General features: G+C 27.2%; 2 protein-coding genes across 5 annotated transcripts in view; one reads left to right on the plus strand and one right to left on the minus strand.

Moving 5' to 3' along the window:
• Positions 1-13834, minus strand: part of LOC108754948 (calcitonin receptor-like) — a 112896-nt gene that overhangs the window by 36245 nt on the left and 62817 nt on the right. The window lies entirely within an intron of this gene.
• LOC108754942 (esterase E4-like) overlaps positions 3108-13834 on the plus strand; it is a 14327-nt gene continuing 3600 nt past the window's right edge. Inside the window, exons 1-3 of the mRNA XM_018497617.1 lie at positions 3108-3154; positions 12988-13135; positions 13403-13691. Of these exons, the coding sequence (XP_018353119.1) occupies positions 3108-3154; positions 12988-13135; positions 13403-13691 (484 nt within the window). The remainder of the gene's footprint in view (positions 3155-12987; positions 13136-13402; positions 13692-13834) is intronic.

Here is a 13834-nt window from a genome sequence, read left to right on the forward strand (position 1 = left end):
TGATATATAGGTTTACACACCCATTACTATTTCCGTAAATGAATTAATTGTCTAACGTCATTTATCCCTTTTGAATGTTTTATATCTTATGACATTGGATATATTTATCCAGCTTTTTAACTGGTATGAGATATTTCTTCTCTATGGGAGATGACGTTGTCTACCTTGAGAACTGTAACTAATAATACATTTTAATGGAAATATACTGCGACCTTTTTAATTTCCTCGCTAAAGATGGTTAAAAATTACCGAAACGTACGTCTTGTTATTGACATAATAAATCAAATAATGGTCAAAATTGGTTTGCTTCGCGTAGTAAATTTTTAATAACAATTAAAAAAAAGACAACTTTAAGTAACTATTTAAAATTGTACGCACTCTCGCAAATGTGAAAATAATAAAAAGAAACGAGCTAATAAAAGTAAAGTGCTGTAAGCGTTGAGCAATTTTTGTATGTATAAATCTTCGCTTTATTAGGACGTTTCGATTTATGTTCGAGTCATTTTCAGTAATAATTAAAGCTGAGCACATTTCAAATAGTTGTATTTGAAATACAAAATGTATTTCGTATTTTGTATTTCAAGAAAGTCATACGGTATATTTTGTATTTCAAATACAATTTCAATATATTTTGTATTTGAAAAGATGCTTGATAATAATCCTTAAAGCAACGCGAACAGATCTACTAACTATATTCGGAAACGTTAGGATTACGACAAAGAACGAGATGTGAATTGCGTAAGATAGATAACGTAGGGTAAGGCAGAGAAAAACATTAATGTCGCAGTGATGACTAGTCAGAAAAGTGCCAGATACGCAAAAAAAATTTGGAAGTATATTGTATTAATTTAAAATAAAAAAATTTGAAAATATTTTGTATTTTGTATTAAAAAAACATTTTGTATTTAAAATACTCAAAAAAAGTATTTTGTATTTAAAACAAAAAATTGTGAAATATTTTGTATTTTGTATTTTAAAAAAGTTTTATATTTAAAATAAAAATTTTGAAAGTATTTTGTAATTCAAATGTTCAGATTGCCAGTATTTTGTATTTCGTATTTCAAATACTTTGATGATATATTTTGCCCAGCCCTGGCATAATAAACAAAATTACATAAATTAAATTGAATCCTTGGTGAAAGAATCCTACCAGTCGTCTCGAAAATTTTTAATAATCTTCAAGACAAATAGATCTCTTTTTTAAATATTAACGCATCGTTTATAGCGCCTATTCTCTACTCAGAATATAAATTACTCTTATAGTACCCCTTTGATATAGCGAAGTTTTTAAGCATAATGACATGTTGTTACATCATCTGGTACTGCATTAATTATTTTTGTATATCAATTAATTGCTTTTATCAGTAAGCTAATTTATTAAGTAATTATGAAACAAGGAAACAATGATAAATTTTAAGATGAATTATTACTCAAGCAGAATAAGTCATGATAATGTCAAAATGACATTAAAATAAATTGAAAATGATTGAAAAATGACTTTTAATGATCATTTTGGAGTTACTTTGATATTTTGATATCATAATGACTTATTGTTCTGCTTGGGTAAAGTGGGAGGAGGAAAAAGTGGGGAAAATTTTCCTCAACAAGCTGTACTTAAAGTTTTACATTTTTAAGGAAAAAGACAGCAGTAATAAAGAGATAGCAGACCATTCTACATCTCTTGATTCAGTGTTATAATATCTTCAGAAATTAGATGACTGTTTTGAATGCTTTCGTAAAATCAAAAGTTAAACGCAGTAAGGATTCAGAATCTTCATTGTACAAAATCAGACTCATATTCTTTCCTAGTGAGTATTAAAATTGATATTGATATTCGAGAATAGAAATGTGTGCATCAAGATTTTTTACTTCAAATTGAATCAAATCGTTGCCCTGTTATATCCAATTTTGTTAAATCGTTGAATCATAATTTTGAATTAAGCACAATTTTTGTCAGTTGAATTTTAATCTATAGATAGTAAAAAGATTTTTATACGAGAAAAATAATATTAATTTTCTCTGCTAAACGCAGCATTGTTCAGCTATAAAGAATAGGTTTAACATGGCTGCGCATTGTACTTATTAATTTTGTTTTATATATATATATATATACATACTTATATATACATACTTACATATATATTAAGGTGGTTGTTATATTAATAATTTCTTAAATTTAATCGGGATAGTCCTTAAAGTGGCTTAATATCCAAAAAAAGTAACATCAGATTTTTCAAATTTTTTGAACAATTTTAACCCGTGCCATTGGGACATGGATAGGCAGAAAAATACTTTTGTGGACAAATCCCTGCATATGCAGGACTGAGCATATATTTGAAATATTTTTATTTAAATTACAGTTTTTGTAATACAAGTATATTTTATATTTTGTATTCCATTAAAGCACATGAAAATATTATGTATTTTGTATTTGAAATCGATGTAAGTTTTTTGTATTTTGTAATTCAAATAATAACATTAATTGTCAAACAGCATTTGATAATTATATAGTATTTGATAGATTTGTATACAAAATACAAAATATTTTTATATGCATGAAACACAAAATGTAAAATACATACCTTATACATATGTATATATATCATATATATAAATATATACCTAATTCTTATTAAAATCTCTTAGATTCCAAATTTTCGAATAGTTTGTATTCAAATCATAGCGATTCAAATTTGAATAGTTCGTACATCTCTTTTTGGAAATAACATTAATATTATTTACTGATTTCAAATATGTTCGGGAGGAAACAGGTTTGTCCCCTCCATTTCAATAAACCATCAAATTACAATAGTTAATTGCAAACGAGGCTGTCTTTTTCTATTATATTATCGTACTATCAATCACGTGATCGATACATTGCAGTTAGAAAAAGAAAGGCTTATCTGCAAGCAACTATTGCACCTCATATAACTAAGAGCGGGCAACCAGTAGCATTCATTTTTCAGTGCATACTTGAATTCAACGTTATTGAAAAAAGTGTTAAACTATTTGAAATATATATATTCAAGAAGTCTGGAAGAAAAATACGTGAAAAGAAAGAAGTAAAGAGAAATAAAAAAAAAAGGATTTAAAAAATTAAAAGAACAATGTTATTTCCAATAAAAGCGCATTTTTTATTGCAACTAGTATCTCAGTAAGTATTAACCCAATATATCTTTTTCATTCAGTGTTCCGATGCTTTGATTTCTATAAAAAAATATAATTGTACATTGTAAAAATATGAGATTGTACATTTAAAAAATTCATAATAACTTTCAATATGTAAAAAATGTAAATAAAAATTTGTAATGCACCTTAAGAGGAACAAAAAAACATGAAAGTTTATATATCAGAATAAAATGTGGAAAAGTTGTGTTTCACATCAATAATATTATCTACAAATCAATAATATTTCTACAAATCATCAGTAATATTTCTACATCTTTCTAATGAGTATTTTCTTTTTTGACAAGAGTCTTGCAACAAAGAAAAAATAGAAGAAAGTTATTAGTCGTCAAGAGAGATATATATTTTTATTTATAATAAATGCAAACATTAATATTAATTAATTTCAGAAAATTAATATTAATAAAATTTTATTTTATAAATTGATATTAAATTGAATGGGCATTTATACTTTTAATAAAATAAAGACTGTCTTTTTCAAATAATTACTAATATATTCAATCCTTTGTTAGATATTCTAATGTTATATTTATATTAATTCAGCTGAATCTACTATTCTAAAGTTATTCTTCAGAATAGTAGATTATCTGATAATAAGCAAGCGTTTATCTAATAATAAGCAATATAAACAAAATTCTTCATTCTTTCTTGAAGAAATAATGACGTATTCTGTATGAAAAATTCAGTTCTTAGGAATTTAAAAGATAAAACAAACTTACTTATCAGGTAATATAGACTTTTGTTAATATTGTCATTGATGATTGCTTTCATTTCTGTCCTAACATTCAATACACAATATTATATAGTCCATTATACTGCAATGTGTAACACGTATATATATATATATATATATAGTCATGTATTATACTATTACACGTTAAATAGTGCCAAAAGCCACTTCTATCTAAACCACGCGAATAAAAACAGCACGATTAAAATCTGTTACGATTTACTATATTATGACCGTGCAGGATAGCAAATAAATTTTGTATGTGTTTCTTTTTAAGATTCAGTCATCACGATACGTGCAATTTGCACGTATTAATGATTAATATTATTCTTATTTCATAATGATCTTCTTTTTCTCAAATATTATGTATTATTCGATAAATATTTTGCCCATTAATTAAAATATTTTAAAACATCTTTTATTTTTACGTGATTTATTTCAATATTAATCTTCGTTATTGCTTAAGGAGTTATTTTTACCAGCCAGAAAAATGAAGACTGCTTAAACTTGGATCGTGAGAAAAATCACTTCAAATCACTTCTGATTCGGCATTTTATTAGTATATACCTTTGACTTGTTATGTTGCACACTGTATTAAAATATATTAATCTTTCGAGAAAATATAGCAATTCGCGTGAAACGTATTTTGTGTATAATTTCGCCATTTATCTTGATAAATTGAAAAAAATGAATTAGTTTCATAAATTATAATATATGCCCTCTATTAGTTAATCAAACTTTTTTCCGAATTTTTTAAAAATTGATAAATATGTTTGAATTTTTGCCACACTTTTTGGCACTATAAATGTTATTATATATTGGAAACTATTATACAAATTTTACTAACAAAATCATGAATCCATTGAAAACTACTATTTCTCTAAATTGTACGTTTCAAATTGCAAGTCAATTTGTCAATTGCAGCCCGACAAATCGTCTCTGAAAATATGGTTTCAATAAATATGCATGAAGTTATCAAACTGTAAACATGTTTATGGATCGGTTACTTCATATCATTAGTTTTTTGCATTTTATCGTTAATCATCCTATCTAGTATGCCTGTGTCAAGATAGTATGCCTGTGTAAAAAGCATCTTCCTTTTTTATATGTAACTCTCAAGGTAAAAACTTGGAATAAAGTAGAAAAATGTTTCAAATATCGGCTTTCAGAATTTTTTGCACATTAATTATAAAACTTCATTTTTTTTAGCAAAAAAAGTTTTTGAAAATTATAAAATAGAGTAATCCCTTAACGCACATAACAATACATGACTACATATTACACATTACAGTATAACAGATTATATAATACTACACGAAAAAAATGATGTTCTATTAACAGCATTAGTCAACATCAATCTAATTGAAAATAACGTTCTCAATTCAATAACAATGTTAATTAAATAAAAAACATTTTATCAAAATAAGAGCATAGCGTATTTGTTTCATTAATACTATCATTAACAAAATTATTAAATTAACAAAATTATTTTATTAGATAGTTATCGAATATTGTTTATAAAATTATTTTTTCTGTGTTTGTTGAATGCTATAAGGTAGAAATAAAAGCAGTTATTAATGACAATATCAGCACAAATCCATGTTCTAATATGTATTTATGTTAATATTATCACTGACTCAAATACTATCAACTTTACAGAAAAAAACAGCAATAGCCACAAATTGTTTATTTTCTTCTCATAAAATTTTGAGAATTTTTTTAATATTGTATTTTCTCATGTTGGTAAAAATAATTGCTAATAAGAAAATGTAGAACTAAAAAGTTGATAAAAAATTATGAAAAAATTCTTAAAGCTCTATGAGAATAAAATAAACAATTTTTGCCTCTTGCTATTTTTCTGTAAAGTTGATAGTATTTGAGTAAAAAATTATTGGAGACCAATATTTAACAATTTTTAGTAATTAATATCTTGTTAACTATTGCAAAAATTGCAAAATGGCAGAGAACTTTTCGACTCAGTTTAGTCGATTCTGCCGCTATGCGACAGTTTTATCATTAATTATCAGACATCCTATTAAAATTAAATGTTTTATACTTTATAGTAAATATCGCTATTTAAAAAATTCGTTTTTGTAATTAAAAGTACAGAAGAATAACTAAAATTAATAAATTCCATGCGCAAATAATAATACCTAGAAGGCTAAATAATTAAATACTTTTTTTTATTATTACTTTAAGTATTCTCTTTGTGATAAATTATCTTCAAAATTTTGTAAGAACTCATATATTTTGCACATAGTTTTGTAATTTTTATATATATAGAAAGCTACAAATTGAAAAAAATAAAAAATTTTTTTTCACTTTGTAGATCTGTAGTGTGCCTAAAAAAAATTTGACTATCTACCGTAAAAATTTGAATCAAATTTCTCTACAAAATCATTTTTTTTTAATGTTCCTACGATTTTTTATTTCTGAGTTACTCGCGGATTAAATAAAACATTCTGATTTTATTGCTCATAACTCTGTTAAAAATCATTGTATCGCAATTAAAATACAGATTCTTAAAGCTGAAACATTGCTCTATCAAGTGATGTAATTTAAAAAAAAATAGAATATATTGCTAAAAGTCTTTTTACTAACTTTTTACTAAAGGAACTTTTTTCCTAACCCATTATATAAAAGTAAATAGACTATTATGAAGGACAAGATCATTGCAAAATTATCGCACTGTAAGCAGCGGGTGATGTAAGGTAAACCTCGCTTCGTATTGCAAAGTACATGCATGTGCGGGAGAAAGGTTTCATTTCTACCACAAAAAATATAACCTAAATTAAATCTAATTTCAATTTTGAAATACAAATGTTTTGAACTGTATATCTGCATCCCCAAAAAATATAATTTAACTTAAACAATTTTGTTTGAAAATTTTGTTTGAGTTAAATTATGTTTTTCGGGGATGCAGATATAGAAGCAGGAATGCCATATTTTGTAATGCAAAGGGAGGTCCATTCCATATCATCCTCTGATTATAGTGCAAAATAAGAATAATTTTTGAAGTACATGCGCTGCATCGTCATCCCTAAAAAAATATAAATAATACCAAAAATGTAATTTAACCTATACACTTATTTCTAACTTGAAATTAAAATTAATTGCAATTTTTTTTAAGAGGAAGTAAAGGAGAAAAGGCGATATTCTCTCACATTCACATGTGTATGCACAAATCAAGGTTAAAATGATTAAAGTTAATAAGCAAATTATATTTATCTACGTTACACTTAAAATATGTTTTAAGTTTAAAGTATAGGTTAAAGTCAATAAAATATTTATTTATATTACACTTAAAATATTTTTTATAACAGAGGAGAAAGTAGTATTATGACAGTGTATATATTGTGGTCTCCCTTAATATCTCCGCTATTATACTTTCTCATTTTTCTTAAATTTGAATGTATTATTACATGAATATATGTATTTTTTAGTGTGTTATTTATTATTTAATATTTTATTTGACTGTATATATTGTGAGTTATGCAAATTTAAACAATGGCATGATGTTTTGCTAATTTGGCTCTTTATGGGTATTGATATTACTCACAATCTTGTTTTTGAGGTTTAATTCATATCAAAATAATTATTTGATAATCGATTGTAGCTCTACTATTAATCTATTATTAGTTTATATTACGTGTACTACTTTAATATGAGATTTTTAGTACTGAGCAGCTTATATGCAGAAGTTATATGTAAATATAACATTCATTTGCATACATTTTAAAATGTTTTATTTTTTTGTTAATTATGTAAACTAAATACTGTTTTTTAAACAAAATTAATATTTGAAGGCTATTTTCATGGAAGGCCACATTCATCGCTCATTTTTTCTTCGAATCATTATGCAATGTCGCCACCTTTTTTTAATAGTATCCTAAGTAATAAATATTTCGTAACTTTGAGTTCAGAATCGATTTAATAACATTTTAATGAATGTAATTGTCAAGTGTTAAATTTAAATATTAATTATTAACAAAGTTATTGTGTAAAATGTAACTGGGGTGCCATAATACCACCTTCTCTAATATAAAAAATGTTTATAATAATATAGAAAGTAGAAACTAAAAAAGAAGAATCTTCAACCTCATTCAAAAAGTGTGTGATTCAGGATTCTGTGAACTATAATTATATGTAAAAAATTCAAGTAATCGATAAGAAATTTTTATAATATTTTTATCGGCAATACTTTACAGCACGTTACAAATTTCATAAAATAAAATATAAATTCTAATAAAAGAATAATAATTTCAGTAATAGATTTATATTTTTGTACGAATTTTTTCGAATAAGTAACGAATTACCTTTCAAAACAATGAAAACAAAGCAAATCTAATTATCATATATCACATAAAAAAATTTTTATTTCTACTCGTATATATTTATTATATAAGAAGTATAACATATTAATGTAATGATATAACATGTGCTTGTTCCCCTCATATATTTTATAAAACTTTATAATATTCTTGAAGAAAAGCTGTTTTAGATTCGATTCAAAATTCATTATTTTACAAATAATGAATTTTATTTTATAAATAATTCCATTTAAATTAAATAAATTTTATTATTAAGCTAAGTTATTTCATTGTGTTAACATATGACAATAATATAATGTTGTGTGTGTTTTTTGATTGGCGTTTTAATTTTATATGATAAAAACATTAATTCTAGAAATCGTTAATAATATCTTTTTTTTTCTGACTAAAAATAAAAAAATATAAATTAATAACGAATTACAAGTTGCAAGAATAGCAAAATAAGGATATACTATTCACCCTTTATTTTTGTCGATAAATATGTGTATTTAGCAAGTAGTTTATATTACACATTCTACAGAAATTTAGACTTAATACACGCATTTATCTATAAAAGTGAGGTACGCACTGTTAAAAATAAATCTGGGATATGCAGAAAATCAATTAAAGTTAATTAATATTAATTAATACTTTGTACAAAAATATTATTTTTAATTGCATGTCTTAGAAAGTTCATATATATTTTTAAGTTAAAAATGATATTCTATTTTTAATAGTGCGAATATGAACTTTAGTCAGATTTTATATAAATTCGTTTTTTTCTACACATTTACATATTTATGTTAATCGGGGATATATAAATACTTCATTTTTCAATGTCCAAGTAGTTTTACTTTACTACTTGAAGAATCAAAACGTTAAAGTTATTTCTCAGTCTCTAGTAAGAAAAATCAATCAAATAAAGGAACAATATCACAAAATTACTCGAGGTAAATTAGAGATAAATTATGTCTTTTCAAAATTTATTTTCATAATTTCGCAGATTTGCGTTTACAATGTACGTTGAATAGTACGATAGTCCTTCAATAATAAGACGTGCAACAAATAAAGCTGCTGTGATCGATGATCCCTTGAATACGCGCACACGCAATCCACGACAACAAAGCCGATTAATTATATTTTGCTGAATTAACATACACGGTACGAAGATTGCATCGCTACCGCATCGTGGATAAGACCCACATGTTCCGTTCAATATCTCCGTTTAATTCAGGGAACATGACTCGATTATCATCGTTTTCGTTGCAGATTGATCACGAATTAAAAGCAATCGCGAAGCGATAAGATAATAGAAACATTCGTAATATTTCATTTTTCCAATAAACGGCATTCCTAATCGCGTTTCTTTAAAATGAAACTGCATACATACATCAACTTGGAAAATTTAAAATCAGGGATAAAACTCGTAGTATCGCGATTATTTCAAAGATAGTAATTAAAATAGTTGTTGTAAATAATATAATAATATAAAAATAGAAATATAATGATATGTAAAAATAAACAATTAAAATATCAATTTGAACTTCTCAAATTCCAAACAATAAATTAATATAAGGACTATGTGAGTCGGCGCGGTTAACAGTGCGCAAATTAAAATTATTTTATTACAAAAAATCTTGATCACACATAAATAAATTTCGAAACGTACGTTTCGATTCAATTTGAACCATCATCAGCGTGAACTTCTCATGACAATATTAAGAAACTAAATTATACTGGCCAACAAAATTAACACAACACCTGGTTCATTCTGCAAAAATAGGCAAATTTCAAGATAGGATAACTTCGTCAAAAATTGTCGTATCGAGATGTATAAAAAAGCATTTTACAGCTTGAAACCTTTACTTTTCATATTGCTACTTTAAAAAACAGTCTCATGAAAATTTTATAAAGTTATTATACATAAACATAAATAAAAATATATCAGATCTCAAAATTTTTTACGAAATTTGCAGAGTTTTACTGAGTGGATTAAAAATTGTACACAAATGTGATTTACATCATTCAAAAGAGCGAATCTTTACCTTTAATTTGTTTTTTTACAAAGCTCCGTACGATTTTTTTTCACCGAGTTATTCAACGTTGAAGCAAAATTGACTCTTTTGCTTTGTAAAAAAGCAAATTAAAAGTAAAGATTCGCTCTTTCGAGTGATGTAAATCCCATTTGTGTATAATTTTTAATCCACTCTGTAAAACTACCATGGAACTCCGCAAATTTTGTAACAAATTTTGAGATCTGATATATCTTCATTTATGTGTGTAACTTCATAAAATCTCCATGAGACCGTTTTTTAAAGTAACGATCTGAAAAATAGAGGCTCTTCAAGCTGTAAAATGCTTTTTTATTTATCTCGATATGACGATTTTTGACGAAGTTATTCTATCTTGAAGTTTGCATGCAGCTACTAAACAAAATTAGAATAATTTAAAATCAGTCACTCAAATTAGAGTTACTTAAATTATCCACTCTTCTTGCGATATGACTCTGGCTCAATCCTTCTTCCAGAAGAGCAATAATTTGTGCACACCGAATTTCATTCAACCGAGGCATTGTTACGACTCTATTTTTTTGAACGGTAACTTCAGTTAATTTAAACTAAAGTAAGTTTAAACTGAAGTAAGCACTGTACCGTTCAAACAGTACTTGCGGTACAGTTCTTACTTCAGTTCTTACTTCAATGTGCGAAACCTAACAATGATTGCACGACAAATTGAAAGCGAAATTCTTCCGCATCGACGAATCAGTGTTCAAACGATCAGGAGACGTTTATATAAAAGAGGCTTGAGATCGCGAGCTCGTGCTCGAATGCCAATGTTATCTGTGGCTCATCAACATGCCCGTTTAGAATATGCTCGCATTCATCGAAATTGGATTGCGAGACAGTGGAACAACGTACTATTCACTGATAAATCACGGTTTTATCTCTTTAGTTCTGATGCAAGAATTCGTGTTTGGCGTCGTCATGGGCATCATTAAAAAAAATTGTATTGAGTCTATTCGAGCGTTTGGTGATGGTTCCCTTATAGTATGGGGTGAAATATCAACACATAGACGCACGAACCTCATCACCTTACCACCTCCTGGAACGACAGCTATTCGCTATGTGGAGAAAATTTTGCGTCTTCACGTTATTCCGATGCGTCGTCGAATGAGACGCAATTTCATTCTAATGCAGGACAATGCTCGACCACATACCGCTAGGATAGTCCTTAACTTCCTCGAAGAAAACAACATCGAGGTGCTACCATATCCATCGATGAGCGCGGATTTAAATCCCATCGAACATGTACGGGAAGAAGGGTTCAATTTGGAAAGACCGCCAATGAATCTCTAAGAAGCAGCATTACATCAAATATGATGGGAAATATCTCAAGCCACAATTAGATCTTGCATCAATATGCGTGAGCGTTTGCAAGAAGTCATTCGAAAGCGGAAATACCAGATGTTGAAATGTAAACGTCACCTACGCACTTCTCCCAACACAACACACACACACACACACACACACACACACACACACACACACGGCGTAAGTTCGACCGTGTAACCTCCCCGTGATACACCTCGGGTAATGCTAATACCGGCGGCGAAGTTTTTAGAAATTTTCAGGGAAAAGACTACATAAATGCACTATGTGCAATCACTTCAAATCACTCAGTGAAAAAAATTGTAGCATAATGATAAACAATCATTTTAAAGAGAAAATGTTAAACTTTATTTACAAGATTAAAGAAGTTATGGCTTTAAAATGTTTTTTCGTACGTCGCTTCGCGACTATTCTTCGCGGAGATATATGAAATTTGAATTTGATACTTTTTAACGCTGATTTTAAGTGTCTCAAATTTTGTTCAATAACTTTAAGATAGAATAACTTCATCAAAAATCGTCGTATCAAGATGTTTAAAAAAGCATTTTACAGCTTAAAACTTCTACTTTTCAAATCGCTATTTTAAAAAACGGGTAAGTTATATCTATAATAAATCTAAACTGAATCTTATAATTAAAATTGACTACAATAGATCAAAAAGGAATACAAATATAAAAAATTTTTTTATTAGAATCTAGAAATCCTATATTTATCATACAGCGATTTAGAAAAAGATCCACTTAATAAGGAATTTATATCGCGCAAAAGTTCTTTTCAAAATCGAATAAGCTTAATTGTAATATTAATAATATGTCACCGTCACATCTAGAATAGTGAATTTATATAAACATTCAAACAAAAATTTTTTATCATGTAATATCTTTTATAACAAGCCTGTCCAATTTGAATGGAGACTGCTTGCGTCAAAACGCAAAGTCATCGATGCAGAAAAATTTAATATAATTATAAGATTTCATGGACTGTAAAGTATTGATAAGAGTCGCTCAGACGCGTCTCCGAAATCTTATCCATATTGATTTTTTTACGTCAATGGCTTTGCTTTTTGGCTCCGGAGCTCAAATTGAACAGGCCTGCTTTATAATATTTGTATTGCGCTGCTCAAGACTTGACCATCATCAGTACAATACGTCTACCTCGTTACATTGAAAAATTTAAATATACGACTTTCGCTAAATACATCTTGCGCTGTGATTGTATACTCTTTATTACTTATATTTGTATCAAGAGCCATCTCTAAAAGTTTTTTAAATATATGTACCTATATTTTTTTAAATATATGTACAAATATATAGTTGTAAATATTAAAAACAAATAAGTTTTTTTAATGTTATTTTCATTCTTATTCTTTCAGCGCATACATGATGAATGAAGAAACAAGAGTACAAGTGGCTGAAGGAAAATTGAAGGGCGTCGTCGTAAATGGTTGTAATAATGTTAGATACTTTGCTTTTCGCGGAATACCATATGCCAAACCTCCGATCGGCGAACTCAGATTTAAGGTAATTATAGTACTTTGTTGTTATATCAGCACACAATATAATTAATTTTAATAACAATAAAAAGATAAACTTTTATCAATTTTCCTTAGAATAAAAGAATTAAAAAGAAATGAAAAAAAAAATTTTTAATTTTCTTCAAATGTTCACGAATTAATTAGATATAGTAGAATAAATTCTACAAGATTTAAAAAATATATATCTTTATAAAACTATTTCTTTCAAAAGTAAATATCGCGTTAAATACAATTTATATATTTATATATTTAGGATCCAGTACCAGCGGAACCATGGTATGGTGAGAGAGATGCCTCGAAATACGGAAACATAGCTGTTCAAATAGACCCTGCAACACAGGAAATTGTGGGCGATGAAGATTGCCTCTATTTAAATGTGTACACTACAAAAGTCAGATCCTCGAAAAAACGCACGGTAATGGTATGGATACACGGTGGTGGCTATTTTCTAGGTTCTGGTAATCCAGACTGGTATGGTCCCGATCATTTTATGCAGACAGACGTAGTATTGGTTACCATCAATTTTAGATTAAGCTCTTTAGGTACGTTATTTATTATTTTAATGTATATTTTTTGTATATTATTTGTGTTTTTTCCACATTTCCTCAGAGGATGTAAACTCAGAGGATACATACACTTAGATTTATATTTTTTATTTTATATAACCCATTGATATATAATTATG

This window comes from Trachymyrmex septentrionalis, unplaced genomic scaffold (genome assembly GCF_001594115.1).
Source record: "Trachymyrmex septentrionalis isolate Tsep2-gDNA-1 unplaced genomic scaffold, Tsep1.0 scaffold83, whole genome shotgun sequence".
Lineage (NCBI taxonomy): Eukaryota > Metazoa > Arthropoda > Insecta > Hymenoptera > Formicidae > Trachymyrmex > Trachymyrmex septentrionalis.